The sequence below is a fragment of the Neovison vison genome, chromosome 1 (assembly GCF_020171115.1).
Source record: "Neovison vison isolate M4711 chromosome 1, ASM_NN_V1, whole genome shotgun sequence".
NCBI classification, from domain to species: domain Eukaryota; kingdom Metazoa; phylum Chordata; class Mammalia; order Carnivora; family Mustelidae; genus Neogale; species Neogale vison.
In genome coordinates this window covers 245,303,797-245,330,085 of record NC_058091.1, presented here as the reverse complement: position 1 = coordinate 245,330,085, position 26,289 = coordinate 245,303,797, and the positions used below count along the sequence as shown (strand labels likewise).

Here is a 26,289-nt window from a genome sequence, read left to right as displayed (position 1 = left end):
TCACATCTCACACCCGGTCTTCCCTCAAGTCTGCTTTGGAGGCGGGTTGTGAACTGCGAGGAGACCTAACCCTGGGCAGGACTTGGCTGTGACTTGGGGGTCTCTGCCCAAAGCCCTGGCTCGGGGAGGCCTTTTGGTGCCTGTGGACACCTACAGGAGTAAGAGAAAAGTCTCTGCCTCACTTATCTCCTGAGTAACTAATGGAGCGTCAGAGTGGGGAGGTGGCCAGTTTAAAGCTTCTTTAAAGCATTCCTAAAGAGCCAGGGCACAGAGAAAGCAGGAAAGAGAAGCCTGCTCATAGAAGCAATTTGAATGCTAAAGGCCACACACAGACAACACAGAGCCTGGAAGTTTGTTAGACTCCTGACTGAAGTCAGCTTCTTTGGGGGATTTTACCCCTTCAGAGGCCTCTTAGAAGCTCTTCCCAGGTGCTGTCTACAGGGAGGGGTTCGTTAAGGGGTGTTTTCTTCCCAGTCTTGGATAAATGGGTGGGCCTAGTTTTACAAGCCCAGTTTCAGTGTACAAAAACGAGGCATTTCTTCTTGGAGAAAGGTGTCTGATGTCAGACAAAAGAAGGGCATAAATAGTGGCCCCAAGACCTTTGGGTCTCGGTGCCTTGATGAGAGGGAGGCTTAGTCTGCTGCAGTGCTGACTTTCCGGCGCGGGGTGTCTGGGGGTTCTCTGACGTGAACAGGCAGGGGAAGGGGCTGGCTGGGATGAGGGTTGCCGTGGAGACGGAGGACACCTTTATTAGGCTGTTCTTCTGGATGGTGACAAACCAGACAACTGGGAGGGTTTGTTTCCTGGCTGGCCCTCTGCATGGCTGCTCAGGGGGCTCCTGGCTGTGTTAACTTGGCCGTCCAGGGTCTTAGCTTCTTCGAGCCTCTGTTTCCTCATCTATAAGAAGGGGTTAAGACCACTTTGACTAGTTTTTTGTGTGTCTAGTAAGTCTAGTGCGCCCCAGTCACCACTGCTGACTTTCCTCTCTTGTCCTCTGTGGACCTCGGAGGGTGGGAGAGCTGGCTGCCTTCCTTAACTATGACCATGAAGGACTCGGGATGGGTCTATTTCTCTGTCCCCTCACGAAGGAGCCCAAGGGTCAGTTCAGCATGAGTGGGAAAGAAACAGAGAAGGAGCAGGTCTCACGGTGGGCAAATGCAGCCACAGGCAGGGCTGAGCTGGGTTACAGGGGGTACTGGAGGGCCCCGTGGCCCCATCTCACCTGACGTGGTTGATGATGAGGTTTGTCGGGGGAATGAAGAAATCATCCACTCCTGAGAACGGTGTGTGGATAAGGTGCTGGCCCTGGGCAGTGCTGGCTTCTGTGATCACCTACAACACAGAGCAGGAGTCCTGGTGAGGGTCCACATGAGTTGGGGGGGGCAACCTGGAAACATGGTCATGTGCTGGCAGGGACCCTCAGCGGACAGGCTGCTTCAGAGAGAGAGGGGGCCGGGAGCAGAGTGGGAGCTGCTTGGGAATGTCAGAGGCAGGGACCCATCCTCCTGTGGAGAGGAAGCGATAGTTTGGGAATGCCTGAACCATGCCTTCCTGTTTAGGGAGGCCCAACCCTGACCCTATGGCACCCTGTCGGCCCCCTGAGGGCACAGCTTCCCAGAGGGCTCCCGAAAACAGAACGGTAACTGTGCTCAGATGCTCAGAGACCACACTTCCCCACAACTGAGAATCCCACCATCTAAGCATCCAGGTCACCCTGGGAAAAGAGGGAGAGAGCTTTTAAGTCACTAAAATGTTAAATGGTGGAAAGATTTACTGGTTCCCTGTTTTCCTCTGATGTCAGGTGCCTGGGCCTGTTTGTTGGGAATCTCTGTCCTATACTGCTCACAGAGGCGTTCTCTGGGAATTATGACTCCAAATTTTATCAGAGAAAGCAGGAATTGTGCAGAAATGCCTTTTAAAGATGCTGCTCTGGCCATTTAGATGGCTTGCAGTTAGAATGCTGGGGCTCAGGCCTGGTAGCAGAAAGGACTTGTGAGAGAAATGAAGAATCAGGCACTGGGTTTTGTACATGATGGGAGTGACTGAGCACAGCTACCTCTGTTTCCCTGGAGGTAACACCTGATCCCCTATGGAGTCAGCAGGAGGCTGCTGCAGCCACTGTCTGGTGCAGAAATCCCTGGTGGTTCTGTGTCAGGGAACAGCCACCAATGCGGAAGAGAGCCAAATGCTGTTGGAGATTAGGTGGGATGACAGAGTAGTTTGGAGGTCCTGCCAGGAAGCCTTCTGTGGGCAGGCTGAGCATCTGTCCAGCAGCTACCCTAGTCTTGGGTGCCAGAGACATCGTGCCAGCCAGCCTGGGTCCCCCTTGCCTTTGCACATACTCATCAGCCCTCAGTGGCTAGGCCAGTGCTCTGAAAGATGGCTGACCTGCAGCCAGATGAGAAGCTTGGCCATCTGGTGGGCCATGTTGGGGGAAGAGCCACAAGGTCAAGCCCAGGCCCTCTGAGCAGGAGAGTGAGGGCTTAGGCCTGAACACAGAGCTTAGACACTTTTCCTGATCTAGATATTGTGGCCATGTCTACGGAAAGAAGGGTCTAGACTTGTGCAGCCTGAGGCTGAGGACAGTGTCTCCTGGAGTTTTGTGACTCACAAGGGTTGGAGTTCTGGAGGCTTTTACCTTCGAAGAATAGGCCTGACTTCTGGCTCTTTCTTTTATGGGAAAATGAACACCACTTGGCCTGCCTTCTCAGGCAGGGTTGAGGTTTGAGACTTTTCTGGATCGTGGTTCCCACGCAGGCAGAACGCCAGATTGGAATGATGAGACCTGTGATTTGTATTTTTAGCCTTGGGGCAGCTCCAAAGTTGTAACATGGCATTAGGTTATTCTGCAGGAGTTTTTTAAAATGGCCAAATGATAATTCCATGGCAAGCACGTGGAGGAAAAAAACCTCTCAGAACTGGGCATTAAGAGAATAGCAGCCTGAGGAAACTGGATCTTGGGAGTGTCTAAGGGAAAGTGCCAGAGAATTCCAAGAAGACATACAATCACTGCTTGATACCAGGCCTGTCATTTTCACTTCTAATAGAGATAGAAAATCACAGGCTGTCAGCGGTCAGGGTCATTCACACCTCACCACACCGACACCCTGTACTGAGAGATTACCTCATCAAAACGCACTAGCACGGGCCATTGAGCCGATGGGCGCTACCCGCCTCATTTCTCCATTGAGTCTTGAGTTCCTTCTTGGCCTTGCATCCTACAGAGGGCCTGGGCACATTCGTGTCCTCATTCATGCCCAAAAGATAATTGTTATTTGAACCCCTCAGTTTTGTTGGCTCTCTGGGCTTGGTTCAGGAGCTGTACATCAGTGGCGAGATACCAGGAAATGTCACTTGGTCATCAGTGCGGGGTCCTGAAGGCTGGGCAGCTCTCCCAGCGGGTAGACAGAACCAGCTGAGAAGGGAGGTCTCCTTGGGCTTCAGATACTGTTGCCTCTCATGTCTACTTTTACAGGATTTATTTCCTTTGTGGTTTCTGATATACTTGTGTGGATGTGGACATGAGAAAAAATGGTTTTGCAGATGCCAGGTTTATAGTAAACCAAGTTGTGTCATTATTCAGGTTTCCCCTGTCCTCCTTTGGTCTTTTTTTTACAATGTGAGTGCATTTTTAATCGAATCCATCTTTATGTTAAATCACTCTTGTTTGAGGCATTTAGTTGTTAAGTGCTTGATATCTCTTGGGTGTTCATCCCATGGTGTCTCTGTGTTTGCTGTTTTTAGTGCTTTTGACCTTAAGCCCCACCTTGCCTGATGTGAGTGGCAGTCTGGATGCATTCTTGTCACCTGTCCTTACTATGCCTGCCCTTTTAAATTCTGCCTTTTCTTCTCTTTGAAACATGTACGTTTCTCATAAACAAGTTCTAGTTCCTTCCTAACCCAGTCTGATCATCTCTGCTTTCAAGAGAAATCAGTTTGTCAGATGTGGAATAATGAGACCATTGCTTCGCAGTTGCTACATTCCGCCAGCATTCTCCAAACTTTCTCTTATCCCAGTAAGGTATTTCTAAGTATTTTTATCCCCCTTTCTTTCCTCCACTCCCTATGCTTATTTTTATGGAAATAATTTATCTTCAGTTACCGTCTGGTAGCAGGGTTTCTCATTCAGCGTGTCTCTCCTCATTCAGACATCCTTATTTAGCACTGATTACCATTTCCAGGGAGGCTGTCCTCATCCTTCTTCTCTGGGTTCATTGTTCAGAACTGTCTCCTCTTTATCTTTCTTTATCTCGAGGTCTCTGATCTGGTTCATCTGGTGTTTGTTGGGTATCTTTCCACAGATCTGTTCCTCAGAGGGGGCAGTGAGTGATGCGGTCTCTGAATTCTTATGCCTACGCTCTCTTTTGTCCTGTCCAGTGAAGCCTATCAGGGCCAGGAATAGGACTCTTGGATTTCAGTCCTAGAGCATCTACAATGTGCCAGCTGCTGTGGCAGGTGGGAAATCCAGGACCAAGCTGATGTTTTTTTTCTGTTCATAGCTGTTAAATTAGGAAATCATTTTTGGTTTCAGAAAAAAGGTGTTTTGGTGGACCCTCCCCATGAATTACTTTAGAGGCTTTCCGGGAGTTGCCAGAGGGACCAATAAGTTAGGATTTCCCTGGGCTTACGCTCTGCTCTGAATGACCTTCATTTAGGCTCCTAGACGCTCTAATGGGGATTTTCTGTCAGTTCACTGGGGCCCAGGGTGATGGCATCCATCAAATGACAGTTGTCTCCGTTTACAGGAGGTGTGGCAGAGACTTTTCCCTGGCCCAGCAGGGCTAAGACAGGCAGGCAGGTGGTCAGTCTTCTGGAGGATGTCCCTTCCTTCTTCCCGGTCTTGAGAACAGGGTGAACTGGGCTCCCTCTGCAGTTCTTCTCAGCTGGGCTTCTGAGAGAGAACAAAGCCCTAATGTCCTGAGGCATCCAATGCATGAATTAACTTCTCTTCTGTCTATCTAGAAGGGCTCTGTGTACATCTCTGGGAGAAATCAGGCATTCAGATCTCTTTTCTTAGGGCTTAATCCTCAAAAGCATCCCTGCTGATGAGAAAGGCAGAGGCATGCACTCTTAACATGGGGGTGGTGTTGACCATCTCTTGTTGGTGGACAGGGGAATCCCACAGAACTCTTGGGCCTAGACTGTTTCCAACAGACTGTGCACTGGCTGACACTGGGCTGCAGAGCCGCAGGGCCTGGCTTGGACCACGGGCATGTTACTGAACTTTCCTGTGCCCTAAAGCACCATAAGCACTGAATAGATGCGCTACTAGTGTGGACACGACTGCTGCTCTTACTTTCCTTTCCTTATCGAGTATTTGCTTGGACACCACTCTCGAGCCTGCTCAGCCCAAGGAGCAGAACGCCCTTGCTCAGGAGAGGGGGAGTCCGGGAGCCACATTCCACTTGTCCTGACATCCCAATCTTAGTCATCATCAGGATTCTTGTCCTTAAATGTAAGCCTGGCAGATGATACCTTGGTAATGGCCTGTGAGGGACCCTGGCTCTCCTTAAGCCTTGGTGGATACATTTTGGATAAGTGTGATTAGCTACCTAGGGAAGCAAGAGACGTGTATGGGAGGTCAGTATCCTTTGTTCCTGTGGGGTGAGTGTGGGTCTCCATGTTTTCAACATACCTGGAGGCTTGGTTGGGACTTGTGCACATCCCCCCAGCTCAGGACCCACACTTGGTCATGAGACTTGTCATAGGTCAGCTTAGCTGGCAGAGGGTCCACACCTATGGACTTGAGAAAAAAATACATACAAGTGGGTCATCATTATTATAAGCTGACACGGTGGTCACTTCTGGACTTGGCGTACATGACCGTCATGCCTAGGTGGTTGGAAAGCCAACTTCTCTGCCTTGGCACAAAGCCAGCTTGGGAGGCCAGGGCTTAAGCTGCCCTTCTGGGTGTTCTTTAGAGACAGAAGAAAACTCTTGCCAGTAATTGAAACCTTTTCGAAAATTTCTTCCATATTTTACTCGAAGGGGACCCAGACCATCTCAGCAAAAGCCCAAACATAACCAGAGGGTTACATTTTCCACTCAAGAATCAGCTGCAGGGCACTCTGGTCCCTGCTCCCAGAAGGCTTTTAGGCCTTCCCCAGGTGGTTCTGAGATGAGATTCTGGTGCATTGGCCCTTCCTCCTGAGCCACCTGAGACTGACTTTAAGATCAGCCCTTATCCCTGGACTCTTAGGTCAGCAGAGCTTTTCCCTTTCTCTTCCCCTTCTCTTCCCTTCCCCCTTCTCCCCTTCCCCCCTCCCCTTCCCTTTAAAAAATTACTAGGCATTACAAGATACAGAGTATAGGGCTAGAGACTACTAAAAAATACAAGAGAAACAGACCTATGAATGATTCATAAAAAGATAATTACAAATTTATACACAGAAGTAAAATTAAGTAGAAATAAATGCAATACCTGAAATTAAGAACTCACTAAATAGGTTCTGTGAAATCCATATTAGGCATAGCAGAAAACAGGGCTAGGGAAAGATAGGTTGATAGAACATATTAAAATTGAAGCATGAAGAGACAAAAAAAGGATGGAAAAGAAGAGTACAAGACATGTGGGATGCAGTAGAAATGTCTAACTTTTAAGTTTCCAAAGAAGAGGTAAGAGACAATCTCAGTCTGATGAAAGTTATCAATCTACACATTCAAGAACCACTAAAACTTCGAAATTGGAATACATACAAAGAGCATCATCCCTGGGCACATCAAAGTAAAATTGCTAAAGATCAAAGAGTGACAAAAAGACTGGCAGTTGACCTATTACCAAAACAACAAAAGACAATGGAGCAACATCTTAAAATGCCAAGTGAGTATAATTGTTAAGGTAGAATTCTATATCCAGTGAAAATAGTCTTTAAAGGGCAAATACAGTTCTTTTCAAAGAAACAGAAACTGAGAGTGTGTTGCTATCAGGTCGCCACTAAAAGAGCCACTTAAAAAAGTCATTCCTCACAATGAAAATGATCCCAGACAAAGCTGTGTACTTCAGGAAGAAATAAGGATCAGTGAGAAAAGTAAATATGTGGATGAATATATATGACTACCAAGTGTACAAAATAATGTTAAGCCAGGTCTTGTGGGGTTCAATTATATATAGAGTTAAAATCTATTCCCATAATCATGTGAAAAGGCAGGAGAGGAGTTAAAGGAGTTACTGTTACATGGTTCTATTGTTAGAGAAGTGAAATCATAAATTATGAGACTGTATTGAGACAACTATGCATATTATAATCTCTGTGGTAGTCCTAAAAATAACAGGATAATATTTGACTAATCCAAAAGAAAGTAAAATGGAGGGAAAAAAAAAAAAACAGATCAAGTAAAAAACCAGTAAGATGGTAGATTTAACTATAAAATTAACTGCCTTAAATACAGATGGATCAAATGGCCCAAGTAAAAGATCAAGATTATAATGCTAGATAAACCTAAAACACGTAGCTTTATAAAAGACCACCATAACTGCTGAGCCACCCAGGCGCCCAGGCCATAAAAGACCACCTTAAATATATGGACATGGAAAGGTTGAAAGTGACAGGATGGAAAAATACAGCTAACACTAATTAAATCTGATTTGTCTGTACTAGTAACATAGACCAGAAAGGAACAGAGACAATATACTGTAACAGTCACTGTACAGGCGATACAATGGCACTACATTCATATCTTGCAATAGTTACCTGAATGTAAATGGGCTAAATGCCCCAATCAAAAGACCCAGGGTATTGGAATGGATAAAAAAAAAACAAAAAACAAAAAAAACAAGACCTATCGATATGCTGTCTGCAAGAGATTCATTTTAGACCCAAAGACACCTCCAGATTTCAAGTGAGGGGGTGGAAAACCATTTACCATGCTAATGGACATCAAAAGAAAGCGGAGGTGGCAACCCTTATATCAGGCAAATTATACTTTCAACCAAAGACTATAATAAGAGGTGAGGAAGGACACTCTTCATACTTAAAAGGGTCTGTCCAATGAGATGATCTAACAGTTTTAAGTATCTATGCCCCTAATATGGGAGCAGCCAATTATATAAACCAATTAATAACAAAATCCAAGAAACACATCAATAATAACACAATAATAGTACAGGACTTTAACACACCCCTTCACTGAACTGGACAGATCATCCAAGCAAAAAATCAACAAGGCAATAGAAGCTTTAAATGACACACTGGACCAGATGGACATCACAGATTTAGAACATTCCATCCCAAAGCAACAGAATACACATTCTTCTCAAGTGCACATAGAACATTCTCCAGAATAGATCACATCCTGGTTCACAAATCTGGTCTCAACTGGTACCAGAAGAGTGGGATCATTTCCTTCATATTTTCAGACCACAGTGCTCTGAAGCTAGAACTCAATCACAAGAGGAAAGTTTACAACTGCACTCCAAATATATGGAGGCTAATGAGCATCCTACTAAAGAATGAGTGGGTCAACCAGGGAATTGAAGATGAATGAAAATAGTTATGGAAACAAATGAAAACGAAAACAATGGCTCAAAACCTTTGGGGCGCAGCAAAGGTGGTTCTAAGAAGAAAGTATATAGCAATATAGGCCTTTCTCAGGAAATAAAGGTCTCAAGTACACAACCCAACCCTATACCTAAAGCAGCTGCAGAAAGAACAGCAAAGAAACCCTAAACCCAGCAGGAGAAGAGAAATAATAAAGATCAGAGCAGAAATCAATGAAATAGAAACCAAAAGAACAGTAGAACAGATCAATGAAAGTAGGAGCTGGTTCTTTAACAGAATTAATAAGATTGATAAACCCTTGGCCAGACTTATCAAAAAGAAGAGAGAAAGGACCCAAATAGATAAAAACATGCATGAAAGAGGAGAGATCACAACCAATACCGAAGAAAGACAAACATTAATAAGAACATATTATGGCAACTATATGTAGCAAATTAGAAAATCTGGAAGAAACAGATGCATTCCTAGAGATGTATAAACTGCCAGAACTGAACCAGGAGGAAATAAAAAGCCTGAATAGACGCATAGCCAGTAAGGAAATTGAAGCAGTCATCAAAGATCTTCCAACAAACAATAGTCCAGTGCCAGGTGGATTCCTAGGGGAATTGTACCAAACACTCAAAGAAGAATTAATACCTATTTTCCAGAACCAGTTCCAAAAAAATAGAAATGAAAACTTCCAAACTCATTTTTAGGAGGCCAGCATTATCCCAAAAGTGGATCCCAAAAGTGGACAAAGACCCCATCAAAAAGAGTTATAGACCAATATATCCTTGATGAACATATGTGCAAAAATTCTCCCCAAAATACTAGCCAGTACATTAAAAGGATCATTCACCACGACCAAATGGGATTTATTCCTGGGCTGTAATGTTGATTCAACATCTGCAAAGTCAATGTAATACAATATATTAATAAAAGAAGGCACAAGAACCACATGATCCTCTTAATAGATGCAGAAAAAGCATCTGACAAAGTACAGCATCTTTCTTGATCAAAACTCTTCACAGTGTAGGCATAGAGGGTACACATATCACTCAGTATCATAAGCCATCTATGAAAACCCCACAGTGAATATAATTCTCAATGGGGAAAAAACCGAGAGCTTTTCCCCTAAGGTCAGGAACATGGCAGGGATGTCCACTATCAGATCTGCTCTTCAACGTAGTGCTAGAAGTTGTAGCCTCAGCAATCAGACAACAAAAAGAAATAAAAGGATTCTGAGTCGGCAAGGAAGAAATCAAACTCTCACTCTTTGCAGATGATATGATACTTTATGTGAAAAACCCAAAAGACTCCACCCCAATACTGCTAGAACTCATACAGGAATTCAGTGAAGTGTCAGGATATAAAATCAATGCTCAGAAAGCAGTTGCATTTCTAGACACCAACAACAAGACAGAAGGAAGAGAAATTAAGGAGTCAATCTCATTTACAACTGCACCCAAAAATGTAAGATACCTAGGAATAAATCTAACCAAAGAGGCAAAGAATCTGTACTCAGAAAACTATAGAATACTCATCAAAGAAATTGAGGAAGACACAAAGAAATGGAAAAATGTGCCATGCTCATGGATTGGAAGAACAAATGCTATGAAAATATCTATGCTACCTAGAGCAATCTACACACGTTTAAGGCAATCCCTGTCAAAATACCATCAACTTCTTTCACAGAGCTGGGACAAATAATTCTAAAATTTGTATGGAACCAAAAAAGACCCCAAATAGCCAGAGGAATGTTGAAAAAGAAAACCAAAGCTGGTGGCATTCCAATTCCAGACTTCAAGCTCTGTTACAAAACTGTCATCATCAAGACAGTATGGTCCTGGCACAAAAATAGACACATAGATCAATGGAACAGAACAGAGAGCCTAGAAATGGATCCTCAACCCTATGGTCAACTAATCTTCGACAAATCGGGAAAGAACGTCTAATGGAAAAAAGACAGTCTCTTCAACAAATAGTGTTGGGAAAATTGGACAGCCACATGAAGAAGAATGAAACTGGACCATTTCCTTATACCACACACAAAAATAGACTCAGCATGGAGAAAAGACCTCAATACGAGACAGGAATCCATCAAAGTCCTGGAGGAGAACACAGGCAGCAACCTCTTTGACCTCAGCCACAGCAACTTCTTTCTAGAAACATCACCAAAAGCAAGGGAAGCAAGGGAAGCAAGGGCAAAAGTGAATGATTGGGACTTCAGGAAGATCAAAAGCTTGTGCACAGCCAAGGAAACAGTCAACAAAACCAAAAGACAACTGACAGAATGGGAGAAGAGACTTGCAAATGACAGATCAACAGCTAGTATCCAAAATCTATAAAGAATGTATTGAATTCAACACCCAAAGAACAAATAATCCAATCAAGAAATGGGCAGAGGACATGAACAGACATTTCTGCAAAGAAGACATCCAGATGGCCAACAGACACATGAAAAAGTGCTCAACATCACTTGGCATCATGGAAATACAAATCAAAACCACAGTGAGATACCACTCCACACCAGTCAGAATGGCTAAAATTAACAAGTCAGGAAACGACAGATGTTGGTGAGGATGCGGAGAAAGGGGAACCCTCCTACACTGTTGGTGGGAATGCAAGCTGGTGCAGCCACTCTGGAAAACAATATGGGGGTTCCTCAAATAGTTGAAAATAGAGATCTCCTACGACCCAGAAATTGCACTACTATTTACCCTAAAGATACAAATGTAGTGATCCAAAGGGGCATGTGCACCCCCATGTTTACAGCAGCAATGTCCACAATAGCCAAACTATGAAAAGAGCCCAGATGTCCATCAACAGATGAATGGACACAGAAGCTCTGGTATGTATGTATGTATGTATACACACACACACACACATACACACACACACACACTGAAATATTATACAGCCACAAAACCCCCCAAATCTTGCCATTGCAATGACATGGATGGAATTAGAGGGTATTATGCTAAGTGAAATAAGTCAATCAGTGAAAAACAATTATCAGATGATCTAACTGACATGAGGAATTTGAGAAAAAAGATAGGATCATAGGGGAAGGGAGGGAAATATGAAACAAGATGAAACCACAAAGGGAGAGAAACCATAAGAGACTCTTAATCTCAGGAAACAAACAGGGTTGCTGGAGTGGAGGGGAGTGGGAGAGATGGGGTGGCTGGGTGATGGACATTGGGGAGGGTATGTGCTATGGTGAGTGCTGTGAATTGTGTAAGACTGATGAATCACAGACCTGTACCCCTGAAAGAAATAATACATTTTATGTTTAAAAAAAACTCAAAAAAGTTTCTTGATGATTAAAAACAGCAGCAACAATATCTTCTATCAATTTTGTATCTTACTCCCCCTTTTCTATAGCCAATTTTGGGTACAGAGAAGGCATTTAATAAACGTTGGTTCAGTAAATGCCTAGGCAGTATTTTGGGGGACTGTAACACAATTTTATGTACCTTCCACTTGAATTGAAGTAGATCTTTGGGAGCCTGTCCAGGGCTCATAACACAACACCACTGAGGAGATCTTTCATCTTCTCCGTTATCCCTCCCCGCAATGTTGGTCCCACCTAGAATGTATTTCCTTCTCAGAAAAATTAAACAAAAAAATTAAATCCTATAAAAAATGGGTGTAATTTAGATAAACCTACAACCACAGTGTGAGACTTCAACACACCTCTCAGCAGCTGGTAAACTAAGTGGACAAAGAAGAAAATGACTTAGAAGATCTGAACAATGCAACAAATAAACTTGCCATCATTGACATGTATACAGAATACTGTACCTACCATTAGCACACACATTCTTTTAAAGTGCATGTGGAACATTTTTATCCACATTGATTCCAAGCTGGGTCATACAGCTAGCTTCAGTGAGTGTCAAAGGATTGAAATTACTCAGAGTATGTTCACTGGCCAGAAAAATCACTAAGAGAAAATCTTCTGCCCAAGTGGCCTGGAGAAACCACAACGCAGGTCACACCCACATTCCCCCTGCAATGAGCATGCACAGGGGCATTGCTAGGAAGACAAACCACAGCCCTGCTCACTGGCCTCACTTTCTCCCTCCATCCACAAGCCTTCAGTGGGCCTTTGCTGTCACCCAGCAGTCCTAGCACAGTGGCCTGGTCAGTTCAATCTCAAATGCACCCTTCCCCTCTCTCCTCAAACCTCCAGGCTGGGTGATCATTTTCCTTCTTTCTTCAAGGAGAAAATTAAAGCAACCACAAGAGATGTTCATCCACCTGCCCCCAGTTGTAACTGTCACCTCTTTGTAAGTGTTCCTGAATATTTTCCATTTCCTTCGGTTATATGAAAGAATGTGATCTTATCCAAAGCTTGCATCTCTCCTTCTCTGCCCTGGATTCCACTGACTTCTGCCTACTTCAGTGATGCAGAAGAAATGAAAGATGTGTGGGAGGGTTTTGGTTTTTTTTAGCATTGTATTCATACATATATACATAAAAGCGCTGTAATGTCATCTATTCTAAAGAAACTTCTTCTCTATGCTCTTCTACCTATTGTCTCATTTGACTCCTTTTACTCATATTTACAGCAAACCCCCTCACAATGATTGTACTTCTATGACTGCAAGCTCATATTGCATGATCATTCTATCTGTTCCAGGGTAATCCATGCGACACCAAATCCAATGGTCAGTTCTTAGTCTTGGTGATTTGAAAATGCTCAGCTCCATTGCTCCATTGGACACCATTCTTAAAACACTTTTCTTCATTTATGGAAAACCCTTCCTTCCCCCAATTTTCTTCCTACCTTTTAAGCTCCTCCTGCTTGGTCTCCTTGTTGGCTTCTTCTCTCCTTCCTGATCTTTAAGTGTTGGAGAGTGTCAGGGCTCCAAGCTTGACCTCTTCTCCATCTGTACTACCTCCAGTCATTTCATCTGCTTCTCTGGATGTAACACTTGGTATGGTGACCATATCCACCCTGACCTCTCTGGCCTAGAGCTCTCGCTGGCCTCCAGACCTGTTCATCCAATTGCTTATTTGACATCTCTACTTACATTTTTATTTTTATTTTTAAAAAAAATTTATTTTAGAGAGCATGAGCGGGGAGGAGGGGCAGTGGGAGAGGGAGAAGCAGACTCCTCACTGAGTGCAGAGCCTGACATGGGGCTTGAACCCACAGCCTGGAGATCATGACCTGAGCCGAAATCAAGAGTCATACACTCAACGGAAGAAATCACCAAGGTCCCCCAACGAACATTTATAATAGCAATGAACACTTAGCAGGTCTAAACCCAAATTCCTAATTTTTCTGTCTTCCTGCTCCATGACCTATACCACCTGCCACATCGCCTGCTCTAGAGAGTGCATTATTTTCCTATTACTATGATAATAGTAATTATTACTATGATAAACTACTACCACACACTTAGTGGCTTAGAACCACACCAATTTAATTCTTTTACAGTTCTGGAGGTTCAAAGTCCAAAATTAAATTTCCCTGGGCTGAACAAGGATGGCTGCAGGGCAGTGCCCTCTCTAGAGGATAGAGGGGAAAGTATGTTCCCTTGACTTTACCGACCTCTAGCGCTGCAGTCCTTGGCTCGTGGCCCCTTCCCTCATCTTCAAAGGCAGCAGAGCCCCAGTGTGCTCTAGTTCTCCCAGTGCCTCCTGCCCCTAACAGTCACATTTCTCCTTGCCTCCCTCTGATACGGGTACTTGCACTCGCATTGAGGAAGGGCTCACCCAGGTCATCCCCCGTAATAGTCCATTTACACATCCTTACCATAATCACTTCTGCAGAGGCGCCTGTGCCCGAGGAGACATTTATAGGTTCTGGGCATGGGAAAGTGGCCATCTTGGGGCCGTTATTCAATCCACCACACACAGTAAATGGCATCACCATTCTGCTGTTCCTCAAAGTAACGAAAAGCCCCCAACAACCTGATTTCCCGCTCTTAAAACTTCCATTCGACCCAGCAGAAAATCTTTCCACACTTAAGATCTATCAAGGATCTGGTCAGTCCTTGCCACCTTTATGGCCGGCGGCAGTTCATGCCTGAATTATTTCAGTAGCCACGACGCTCCCCTGCTCTGCCATTGGTTAGCAGAGCCTGCCTGTTTCAGAGTCTAAGTGGAATGAGGTCACTGCCTGGATGAAAACCCTCTGTGGCTTGGGCCATGCTTTACCCCCCTTCACCACTCCCCGCTTCTCACTGTCCTCTAGCCCTCTGACCCGCCCTCTGTCCCAGAATGGGAATGTGGCCAGCTGTGCCCCTGTGCCCCTGGCACCCTCACTCCCTTAGAGAGATGTACCTGTAGAACTTTCTGGGCTTGCACGTCGACCACAAGGACTCTGTTCAGTGCTGGCTGGGCCACGTAGATGTAGCGATGCCGGACGTTCACGGCTGAGGCCCACTGGCACGGCTGGGTGGCATTTCCTTCCCCTTGGGGACAGATTTCTTCCTGTAAAGGAGACAGGCTGTCATGGATCTTCTTAATCCCCTGGGCCCCCGCCCTGTGTGGGTTCCTTCTCCCTCACCACCCCCCGTCCTCTGTCCCCTTCTTAGAACCCACAAACATGACACACCAGCCCTCCCACATCACCTGTTTTGAACATTCACCTCCACCACCTCCCACTCATGAGGCTGGAACTCCCTTTGCATGTGTTTTTTTAAAAGATTTTATTTATTTGACAGAGATCACAAGTAGAGAGGCAGGCAGAGAGAGAGGGGGAAGCAGGCTCCCCACTGAGCAAAGAGCCCAATGTGGGGCTTGATCCCAGGACCCTGAGATCATGACCTGAGCTGAAGGCAGAGGCTTTAACCCACTGAGCCACCCAGGTGCCCCTGCATGTGTTTTTTTTATGAGCAGCCGCCAGGCCTGCCTTCTTCTCCTCTTGGGTGCGAACTTCCCGGTCTGCACTGAGCTCAGCGCTCCAGACTTCTCACTTATTAAATTAAACCTGCTCCCCCTTTTTATTTGAACTTGGGGTACCACCTGACTCCATGCTGCCTATTCTTTGCTTCCTTCCCCCAGCTCCCCCACCCCACAGGCTGGTCCTTCTCTGTCGGCTGGATCCTGCTCAGTTTGCTGATCTCTTGGTCTCTATATGTCAGAATGCACAGGGGTCAGTCCCTCAATGATTTTTCCTCTTCAAAATCCACTCCCTTTGCTCATCTCATCCCAGCTGATAGCATCAAATACCATCTACGTGCATACAGCTCCCAAATTTGTATCTTTAGTGAGAGCCTCTTCTCTGAACTCCAGATGGACGCAGCCAACCGCCTCACTCTACTTGGCTATTGCTGGACACCTCAAACTTGAGAGAGTTCAGGGTCAACTCCCAATTTTACCTCCCAATCCTGCTCATTCCTTTAATAAAATGGCAGCTCCACTGTTTTCCTTCCTTAGACCAAAACCCTTATGGCCATCTTTGAGTCCTCTTTTTCTCCTCATCCTCTCAGTCCTCATCAGGGAAGGGGAGGTGAACCATGAGAGACTATGGACTCTGAAAAACAATCTGAGGGGTTTGAAATGGCAGGAGGGTGGGAGGTTGGGGTACCAGGTAGTGGGTTTTTTAGAGGGCACGGATTGCATGGAGCACTGGGTGTGGTGCAAAAACAAGGAATACTGTTATGCTGAAAACAAACAAATAAATAATCATTTCAGCTCTGCCTTCAAAATACGTTCAGAATTTGATGTTGCCTCACTGCTCCCACCTCCATCGCCCAGGCTCAGGCCATACTATCTGCTGAGTAACCGCTGTAGCATCCCTGTTGTACTCCTTGATTCCACCACCCCTCCCCCCGCCCCCCATTCTCAACACAGAATTCAAGGGCATCACTGAGAGAGTGCCCGCACCTCTCCCTCTTCTCAATACCCTCCACTTCATTAACATTCCTTCTGGCTCAGAAGAGGAGCCAAGGTTTCTCAGAAGTCAAGTAGGCCCTGTCCCCTTTGGCTCCTGCTACTCCTCTGATCTTCAGCTTTTCTCTCCCATCCCGGCTGTGCTTGCTTTCCTTCCCTCATGCCGCCCTCCTGCCCCCTTCACTGGCCGAGCACCGCCAGCACACTTCGCCCCTGTACCTGGCTGCATTGGTCAGTTCCACCTGACATTGTGCGCTGATCTGGCTACATCTTTTTAGGCTCTGTCACTAGAATGCTCTGTGACAGGCTCTTTGTTTGTCTGCTTCACTGTTGTATCCTTAGCGCCTAGTAAAGGCCTGGCACAGAATGAGTGCCTCAGTATATTTGTTGAATGAATAAATGAGTGAAAAGGGGGATCTTCTTTTCCCTTACCTTCCAGGATACACAGTCTCATGTTTGTTTTTTATCATGACTCTCACTCAACTCTGTCTCAGTCTCCTTGTGGTCCCCCTCTTGGTCTGCCCATCCTGTACCTACTGGCCCCCACGGTTCTGTTCAGGCATCCAAATCAAAGCACTCATACATACCCTTGGTGGTCTTGTCTACCACTCTGGCTTTAGCCAACGCCCAGGTGCAGACGGCTCCCAGATCTATGTCTTTAGCTCAGAACTGCCCTCTTCAGTCCTCGCATGGTTTTCCCACAGCCCCTCATACTCAGTCAACCACCCCGAGCTAACCCTCTCCACCATACCTGCCCCTCTCACCAGGTCCGGCCAGCCAGGACCAAGCCTGTCACCCTTGTCGCTTCCTTCTCTCCTATAGTCCGCCACAAGTGAGTTACCATGGACTATGGAGACGACCTCCTCCATTCCTGAGTTCATCTAATTTCCAGGTCTTTCCTGAATGACTGCAATAGCTTTGGGGCAGAGCTTTCACCTTACACCCTGGCCACTGCCCAGCATCACATTCAGTTCTCACAACTACCCCTATTCACACATGAGAAAACAGAGACTGGCAGGGGTTAGGTCACTGGTCTAAAGCCACTCAGCCCTGCTGAGGGACAGAGGTGGGATGTGAACCCAGGGGTGCTTGGCTGGGAAGCCTGTGCCCTTGCCTCCTACATGTGCTGCTTCCCAATGCCCAGAGTGACCCCCTCATCCAGCAGAGACACGTGAGAGAAGACATGCCAACCTCCTGCTGGCTCAGTGCTTTCAGCAGAGGCTTGCATCACGGTAACCCTCTTGGGAGGTGGTGGTGGGGCACGGTTGGTTGGGACTGTTCCATAGCTCACCATGGTCTGGTGCTGTCTGAAAGGCCTGTGGGGTCTCTCCTACTGTATCTTGTTCTAGCTTTTTAGGAAATATGAGTCGTGGTTAGGATTTCAGAGATTTTCCTTGAGCTACACGTTATTGCAAATCTGTGAGAAATTAGTGCCCATGTGACAGGGTGCAATTATTTATACCCAACTGCTAGAAATTAACTAGACCACTCATTCTAGATGGTTTCACGGCTGTTACGTGGAAGGAAAGTTCATTGGGGTAGCAGATCTAAAAAATTTTTAATTCAAATGAAACAGCCTGGAAAACAGCTGGTCCAGAGCTACAAATGCGGGAGACACACCACAAGCCAGCGTGGCATGGCAGTGCAGCAAGCAGGTAGCAGGACTCTGAGCTCCCCCATGAGCTCCAGGACTGTCCCCCCTCACTGGTTCCTTCACGTCGGGCCTTGAGGAGAGGCCTGGGGGGCCTGCCGACGACTCTTCTGGGTTAATGTCATACTTCTACCATCAAGTAGCTAAGGGTACACCTTATGTAGGAAACAACCAACATAAGGCCCAGAGAGAAACCAACAGGAGGGACAGAGCCCTGGGGTGGGATGGGTGGGGAAGCACTGTCTGGGGGATACCTGTGGACATCTGGGTCTAGAGGGCTAGAAAGACTTTCCTGGACCTGCCACTGGCAGTCATCTCTGTGGCCTCCATCCATGTGGCATGGCCATTGTGCCCTTGGCCTCATACTTCATAGCACCTCTGATGCTTGGGGCATTCTCATCTTGCACGCTCTCTCCCCTGGTTCTTCAGAGGCCATGGAGACCCTCACAGCTCACCTCCTCTAGTGACTGGTTGAGGATCACTTCCTTTTGTAAACTTAGCTATCCATGAGTTCTATGACCCATGTTCTCCAGGCTTCCTTAAAGCTACTTTTTTTTTCCTGCCAGGGAGCCATGGGCTCTCTAGCTCACCATGGCCCATCCCCTCCTTGTCCTCATCTTCTGGATGTTTCTATGCTTGTGTCCCATGGGTGTCTCAAATTCACATCGTAGGCCACCCTCGTCTCTTTGATGAGGAACTTATCTGCCCTGCTTTTGGGATCCCAGCACAAGACGGAGAATGTGGCACATGCCTCCTAGAGTGACAAGAGAATGAACAGTACCCCTAACCTGCCTCTCCTCCTGAGTGAAGGACAGTCTGTTCCTCCTAGCAAGACCCCAGATGACCCTTGTGGTGCCTGCTGACATAACACTAAATCTACTCAGTTATTCCCATTGCCACTGCCCCTGACTTGGCTAGGTCACTACCCTCTCTCACCCAGATGTTCACAACAGCCTGTAGACCTGCTTCTGGGCTTCCAATCCTGTCCTGCTCGTCTCTACCCTCACTGGGGCCCCGCACTTGTTCTAAAGCAGCCCCACCAAGGCCGTGATTCATTTGAGGTCCTCCAGGCATTCCCAGAACTTTCAAGATCTGCCACTAAAACTCCTCAGTTAACCCTGGCCTTGGTCATCTTAATCTCAGACCAAGTATTTGCAATTACTCAGATGTGACATGTCACTTTATGCCACCAAGTGCCATGTTCATAACATTCCCTTTAGAAACGCATCCCCAGTTCCTACTTGATCTTCACAACTGGGCCGAGGGGTGCCCTGCTGGAGAGCCTTCTCTGACTTGGTCCTCCCTGGGTCTGGAGAGGCCTCACCCCCTCAGTGTCCCAGTGCACCTTGCAGCTCCTTCAAGCAGCACCTGCTGTGGCCATCCTCTCTCTGTGAACTAGTGGAGAAGAGAAACCCATCTGTAAGCCTTGGGCCTCACCCAGGGCTCTGTGCATGGAAGGCCTAATCAAGGAATGAGACCTTCAACTCTCAACTTCCCATGGATGTTCTGGAGCCTTGGAATGCATGTGGCACCACACCACATATAGCAAACGGAACCTGGGATGTCAAGGGGTGGTGGAAGACCGGCTCTCAGGCACAGACACTTACATAGCTCATGAAGATCTTCTCGGTGGGTCGGAGGTGCCTCTGGATCTCACAGTCCACGGGGTGCAGGATGATGATGCCATTGTCAGAGAAGACATAGAACATGTTCCCCACGCTGAGGCCTGGGAGGAGAAAGACAGCCATGGTTATGCACCCCCGTCCCCAGTGGCCAGCTCCTAAGTAGGGTCACGTGCCACGCTGGGCAGACCCACCCGTGCAGTTTGGCTGTGTGTGGTACAGGCACAAAGTGTGGGGGCCTGGTCAAGGTGACATGAGCTAAGCAGGAGGTATGTGGGCAGCCCAGGGAGAAAGTGTCAGAGGCCTATGAATCACTCCACAGATGAGGGCTCTGTGAACCCCGGGCTATCCTTCCAGACACGTGCTTCTGCCCTAGGGCACCACGGGCTGGCCACCGACACAAGTCGGCAAATACATGACAGCCTTGGCTCTAGCGTACATTTGGTCTTTTGTCTGTTGTCAGCTAGTCAAATCAGATGGGTCAGATCATGACAGAAAAGCAAAGCCTCTTATTTTTTTTTTTTTTTCAGCACATTTATGTGCTACACCACTCCTAGGAACCTAAGAATGTTGTGGCTGGTACTTCTTTGTGCCAGTTTTGCCCTGGCCTGTTGGTGCCAGCAAATCCCTCCTTCAAGATAGGCTGCTCCCACCTCTGCCTCACCATTTTCTCTGTGGCAGCCGATGGAGCCCCAGCCTGGTCAGGCCTGCTTGCCTGCTCCCACCACCGCCCTGGTGTGGCCATGTGGGGAGAAACCTCAGAGTAGCAGAGAAGGGGACCTGGGAGGGTCTAGTTTGGCCTCCTTATTACAAAGACAAAAAACTGAGGTCCAGGGAAGGGAAGGGGCTTGGTGGAGGCTACTTGGATTTACACCAGAGCCGGGGCTGGACCCCAACCCCTACTCCAGGCTCTCACCGTGCCTCAACATAAAACATAAAGATGGCACAAAATTGGTAAGGTTTAAGTTCTCCTTTCCTTTCTCCCTCATTTTATTTCTTGTGAAGGTGGAATATTCAACAGATTTCCATAAATCCTAAGAAAATTAAATCTATGAAAAACGTGCTCTTTCCTAGCATGCTGAGAGACCCAGCATACTGACTTCATTGACTATCTGGGTAGGTTTTCAGTGTTAGAAAACCATACAACACGAAATAGGAGCCAACATTCCACCTGCTTCCAGTGACTCTGCAGGCAGTTTTCTGGGCCTCAGGCCCTTCCTGCCTGGGAAGCCCCAGTGCCTGGGGTTCCCAGTGTGGACCAAGGCCACTGACTCCAGTACACAGTCTTAGCTGCTGCTGTTCTGTCCTGAGAGAGGGGCTGGAAAGGAGGGCTCTGCCGCTGGGCACAACTTGACCCCAGGCTCTCAGAAGCTAGCAGTGTCTGGGAGCACCCTGCACAGGTCTCTCTGGGGAATCCGGCGGGTGCTGGGCAGCCTGTCCCAAGAACTACAGGAAGGGGCCTGGTCTCAGCTCCCAGGACATCCCAGCTTCTGGTCCATATGTGCTCTGTCCCCGTGGGGCCTTCTCTCTGTCCACTCTCACCTGGCAAACTTCTTTTGCTCAGACCTATGAGTCAAAGCCCCTGTCCCTGGGGTCCCTCGGCCTCCCAGGGTCTCTCAGGAAGTGGACAGCTGCAAGGACCAAGGTAAGCCTGAAAGCTTGGGGACCCCATGTGGGGTTGCAGCTGTGGCCACGTGGCAGGCGAAGCACAGCCTCACTCACGGTCAGCAGTGGAACGCGGGCCTCGCCAAACAACTGACTTCACAGGAGACAGAGCCAGCCTCCTGATCCAGTCCCCTGGAGGGTTCTGTCTGAGCGGAACTTCTCCTAACAGGGCACAAAGGGGCTTTCTTTGCTGTGGCATGCCCCAATCATCTCATTTCTCTTGTTGAGATGGGACAGATCCCTGCGGTCTGCTGGCCTGTGGGTTATGCTCCTGTTCCTAGTTCCAGCTGTGAAGGGTACAAGCAGCTGGCTGTCCAGGCAGGATGGCACTTGTTGCTCCTGTCACCCCGCAGCCAAAAAGCGCTGGGGGTCTTAAGTTGCCCTCAATGTGAGGCCTCTAGTGCTCTGTTTCATACATCCCAGGGTCTCCTGCATTCTTTGCTGGTCTCCGCTTTTGAAACTTGAGTCTCTTTGTAGTGAATGCAATTTTAGAAAATTACCACCTCTTAAAGACCCAGAGGGAAAGCTCTCTACATGCATTGTGGCTTAGCGTTAGGTTGGGCAGCATTGGGGGACGGCTGTCCATGGTGAGTGGCAGTTGCTACAACCTGTCTTCCCAAGGAATCCGAACGCCTACTGGCATCAATTCCTCATTTTTCAGGTTCTGCTTTTGTTTTGCTCTGTGACTTACTGTGAGCAGCAGTGCCTGACATTCAGGAAATTGTTCTGAGTATGTGCACGCATGCATATGCCAGACTCTAGAAAATGCCATGAGGAAATGTTTACCAGGAAAAAAATGAGACAGGAAATAGGTCAGCTTTTAAAGAGGAGATTTTGTGCGTAACCCTGAAATCACAGGATGCATTCTGCTTCTCATCTCCTCCCTGAAACCCCCATCCACTAATCAAGCCCCATCCTGGAGAGTAAGTTACCTCCAGGTGATGTGAACTCTGCTCTGATGGAGGGACTGCACTTGGCCGGGGTCCACAAAGGGTGACTCAGGCCCTATTACCCAGTTCCCACATGGGTTTGCTGTTTTTTGAACCACATGAAATTGTTAGTATTAGACCATTTTTGACATACAAGAATGGCCATTGTTTTTAAGGTCCAACCTAGTATCTAAAGATGGTTTGATAAATAAAATTTTAAAAAATCGATTCATTTAAAAATATACATTTATAGAAATCATGGTGGCTTTTTTCTTTGGCCTTTCCTCAAAGTGTATGCCTAAACTTTGAGAACTCCAGAACCAATATCACCTGGAAAAAAGTTGAAGGCCTCATCCAACCAGGGACCCCTGCCAAGTAATCTGCTTCAGCGACGGTTTCAAACAGCTTTAGATAGCAACTTCTCACTTTTAAGTTCTAACGGACTGGTGTCCATTAAAGACACAGGTACATTTTAAATCTGCTTCTCAGCATGTGACCCTTGGGTCATTAACCTCCGCCCTCCCATCCAATCTGGCAGGTGGACCACACTGATGGGGACTGCATGGTATCTGGGAAAGCTGATGGTGGCCCATGGAAATATGGCCCATGATGGAAACATAAACACAAGTGATCACAAGCACAACATAGAAGAATAAAACAGTACCTTCCTCTCGCCACAGAATGTTTGCAACTACAGCATCAGAGAATCAGGAGACCGGAAACATGATTGAGGGAAGGAAAACAGAACAAAGCAATGTCAGCAGTTTACTGTAGTGATTCCTTTCAGGGATGGATGGCTACCTAATCCCTCGTGTATGGAGTGTGCCCCACTCACTGCCAAGAAGCAGCCCTCTGATGGGACTCTGAATGTGGACAAATGTTTCTAGGTCTCAGGACACTTTCAATTTCTAAATAGTCTCTGAAATCAGGTCCACTAATGGCATCCTCCACTTCTGTGGTTGACAAGGAGAAAGGAACATTCTCCCAGAGTTCCTGATTACTTCCAAAAGCCATGCTGATTTTCAGCTAGGATTCTCCAAGGAAGACCATCTGAGACACTATTCTGATGATCTCCTTTTGATGATGAAGACTCAGCTTGGAGTCTTTAAACAAGGGCAAGAGATCCACTCGTGTCCATGGAATCACACCTGCAGAGCCACTTGGGGGAATGGTGGCTACGTGGGAGGGCACACAGGTTGGGGATAATCCCTGGAGTCAAGTTTATGTGTGCATGTGTGGCTGGGCCACTTCCTGGGCCATGGTGGAACATCAGCATGTGATAAAAATCATGAATGGATATCTAGTCTATCACATATAGAATCTGTGTCACTGACTGGTGGGTGGAGAGGAGGAGAACTTTTATGGGTAAGGGGCAGAGGTTCTAGTCTATACAGCAAGTAGGAGGCAGAAGTGGGGCTAGGATATGTAAGCTTCCTTGTGGTCTTGGACACTCTCTGCTTCTAGGGAACTTCCCTGTCTGTGTGCTCTTGAGGTTGCCAGGGAAGGTCTGCTTACCTCTGGGCACCCCTGCTCCAGCTGTGAGCACAAGAGAATATGGGAGTTTACCCCTGTCTTCAGGGGCTCATGGATGGTGGGTGTGGCCTTGGTTAGTTGGTCCCCTTGCACCCAACACCCCCCAACCAGCACAATGAGGAGCTCCGAGACAAGAGTGGACTCACGGGTCTTTCTAGCTGAGTCTTCAATGAAAAGTGAGGAGATATCCTCATCCACGCCCACTTCATTTCTGGCGATGCAGGTATACGCCCCTGTGTCTTCATACCGGACACTGCCGATGTGCAGTTCACTCCCATTGGCTGGAGGAAGGACAGTGCTCAAGATGGTCTGCTTAGCTGGGACCCCCTCCCCCCACCAATCTCCCTTTTATCCAGAGTAGTGATGTTAAAAACATAGGCCCTCAGCAGGGATGAGGGCAACCAACATCTATGATACACGCCCAGAAAGGGCTCGATCAGCTGAACTAAACTGAGGCTGACTTGGGACAGGATTGACAGCTTATCATCTGTGCGCTCAAAAAGCCCACAAGATCTGTGTGAGTGCAGGTAGCAGGAGAATTTGGGGAGACATTTGTTCACTCCTAACACATCTGACTTAGAAACAAATCATATCTCTCATTTCACTGTGGAAAGTGTCAGCTTGAACTTGATGGGAAGAGCAGAGAGGCACCGAGGGCAGTTCTTACCTAATAGGGAAAGCTGTTTCGACATCTGGGTTGAGACATCCATGCCATTTTTCAGCCAAGTGATTCTAGGCATAGGAATACCCTCTGCATGACATCTCAGACTGGCTGCCACCCCGGGCTCCTGTGCCTGGGTCTCTGGATACACGCGGATGACTGGTGGCACTGTGGATGAAGTTGGTGCTGGTCAGACAGGGCCCTAACCTGCCCTTGGGCCCGTGCTCTGGCCCCACACCTGCTCCCGAGGGTGAACCGAGATGCAGCTCTGGAGTTCTCTTTGTAACTTGCTCATAGTCATCCTGTTCAGCAGCTCAAGCCCTCAAAGAAAGGACTATAAAAAATTGTAAGCAATAAACATGTCAGGCTTTGTGCCCTGTAATTCATGGCTTTCACCATTATTCTAAATATGATCAGAAAGACATCCAGATATTGAATGCTGTTCAGCTGCCACATGTGAAAAGCAACAGCCACTGCACATTTATTTCTGAATGAATAAAATTCAGATATATTATTTCTGTTATTGGAAAGACATTGGACAGGGGCTTAATTATTTGCAGGAAGTGCTTCACAAAGCATTTATGGTCAATGACTGGCAAGGCTACTAATTACATCACTACTCTGGGGAAATCCTTTGATTTTCCTGTGAATTACTGTTATTTCCCCACTTCTCACCCCCCACAACATGGGTGAAAGGAAAGTGTGCCCTCCTTGGCTCAGCCATGAGCCCTGGCAGCCAAGTTCAGGGCTGAGGATGTGACCTGGCCCACTCATCAGAAGAACATGGGTGAGGGGGAAGGAGCAAGATGGCTGAGGAGTAGGAGACCAAGATTATCATCAGGTACTAGGAGTTCAGCTAGATAGTTATCAAACCATCCTGAACACCTACAAACTCAACAGGAGAGAGAAGAGAAGAGCAGCAATTCCAGGAACAGAAAACGGACCACTTTCCAGAAGGTAGGACGTGCGGAAAAGTGAATCCAAAGAGGCAGGAAGATAGACTGTGGGGAAGAGGCCAGCTTATGGCAAGTGGTAGAGCAGCGGAGCACAAAATCGGAACCTTTAGAAGTCTGCTCTGCTGAGGGATGTTGCTCCAGAGGCTAAGCAGGGAGTGGAGCCCGTGCAGGGACAAAACAATATTTGAATAATTGAGTTCCCAGAAGAAGAAAGAGAGAGAGGGGAAGAAGGCATAATGGAACAAATTATAGAAGAGAATTTCCCTAATTTGGCAAAGGGAACAAGCATCGAAATCCAGGAGGCTCAGAGAACCCCCACTTAAAATCAATAAAAATAGGTCCACACCCCATCATCTAATAGTAAAACTTACAAGTCTCAGTGACAAAGAGAAAATCCTGAAAGCAGCTCAGGACAAGAGGTCTGTAACATACATGGTAGAAATATTAGATTGGTAACTAATCCACAGAGACCTGGCAGGCCAGAAAGGACTGGCATGATATATTGAAAGCACTAAATGAGCAAAAGATGCAGCCAAGAATACTACATCCAGCTAAGCTCTCATTGAAAATAGAAGGAGAGAGAAAAAGCTTCCAGGACAAACAAAAATTAAAAGAATTTGCAAACACCAAACCAGCCCTACAGGAAATGTTGAAAGAGGTCCTCTAAGCAAAGAGAGCCCAAAGTAACAGACCAGAAAGGAACAGAGACGATATACAGTAATAGTCACCTTATAGGCAATACAATGGCACTGAATTAATATCTTTCAAGAGTTACCCTGAATGTAAATGGGTGAAATGCCCCAATCAAAAGACACAGAGTAACAGAATGGATTAAAAAAAAAACAAAAACAAAAAAGAGGGGTGCCTGGGTGGCTCAGTGGGTTAAAGTCTCTGCCTTTGGCTTGGGTCATGATCTCAGGGTCCTGGGATTGAGCCTCACA

General features: G+C 46.9%; 1 protein-coding gene across 1 annotated transcript in view; it reads right to left on the bottom strand.

Moving 5' to 3' along the window:
* FSTL4 (follistatin like 4) overlaps positions 1 to 26,289 on the bottom strand; it is a 297,369-nt gene that overhangs the window by 6,965 nt on the left and 264,115 nt on the right. The window contains exons 9-15 of the mRNA XM_044227430.1: positions 24,399 to 24,560; positions 23,878 to 24,012; positions 22,863 to 22,889; positions 19,590 to 19,708; positions 14,778 to 14,927; positions 5,636 to 5,743; positions 1,223 to 1,332 (exon numbers count right to left, since the gene is read on the bottom strand). Coding sequence (XP_044083365.1) covers positions 1,223 to 1,332; positions 5,636 to 5,743; positions 14,778 to 14,927; positions 19,590 to 19,708; positions 22,863 to 22,889; positions 23,878 to 24,012; positions 24,399 to 24,560 — 811 coding nt within the window. The remainder of the gene's footprint in view (positions 1 to 1,222; positions 1,333 to 5,635; positions 5,744 to 14,777; positions 14,928 to 19,589; positions 19,709 to 22,862; positions 22,890 to 23,877; positions 24,013 to 24,398; positions 24,561 to 26,289) is intronic.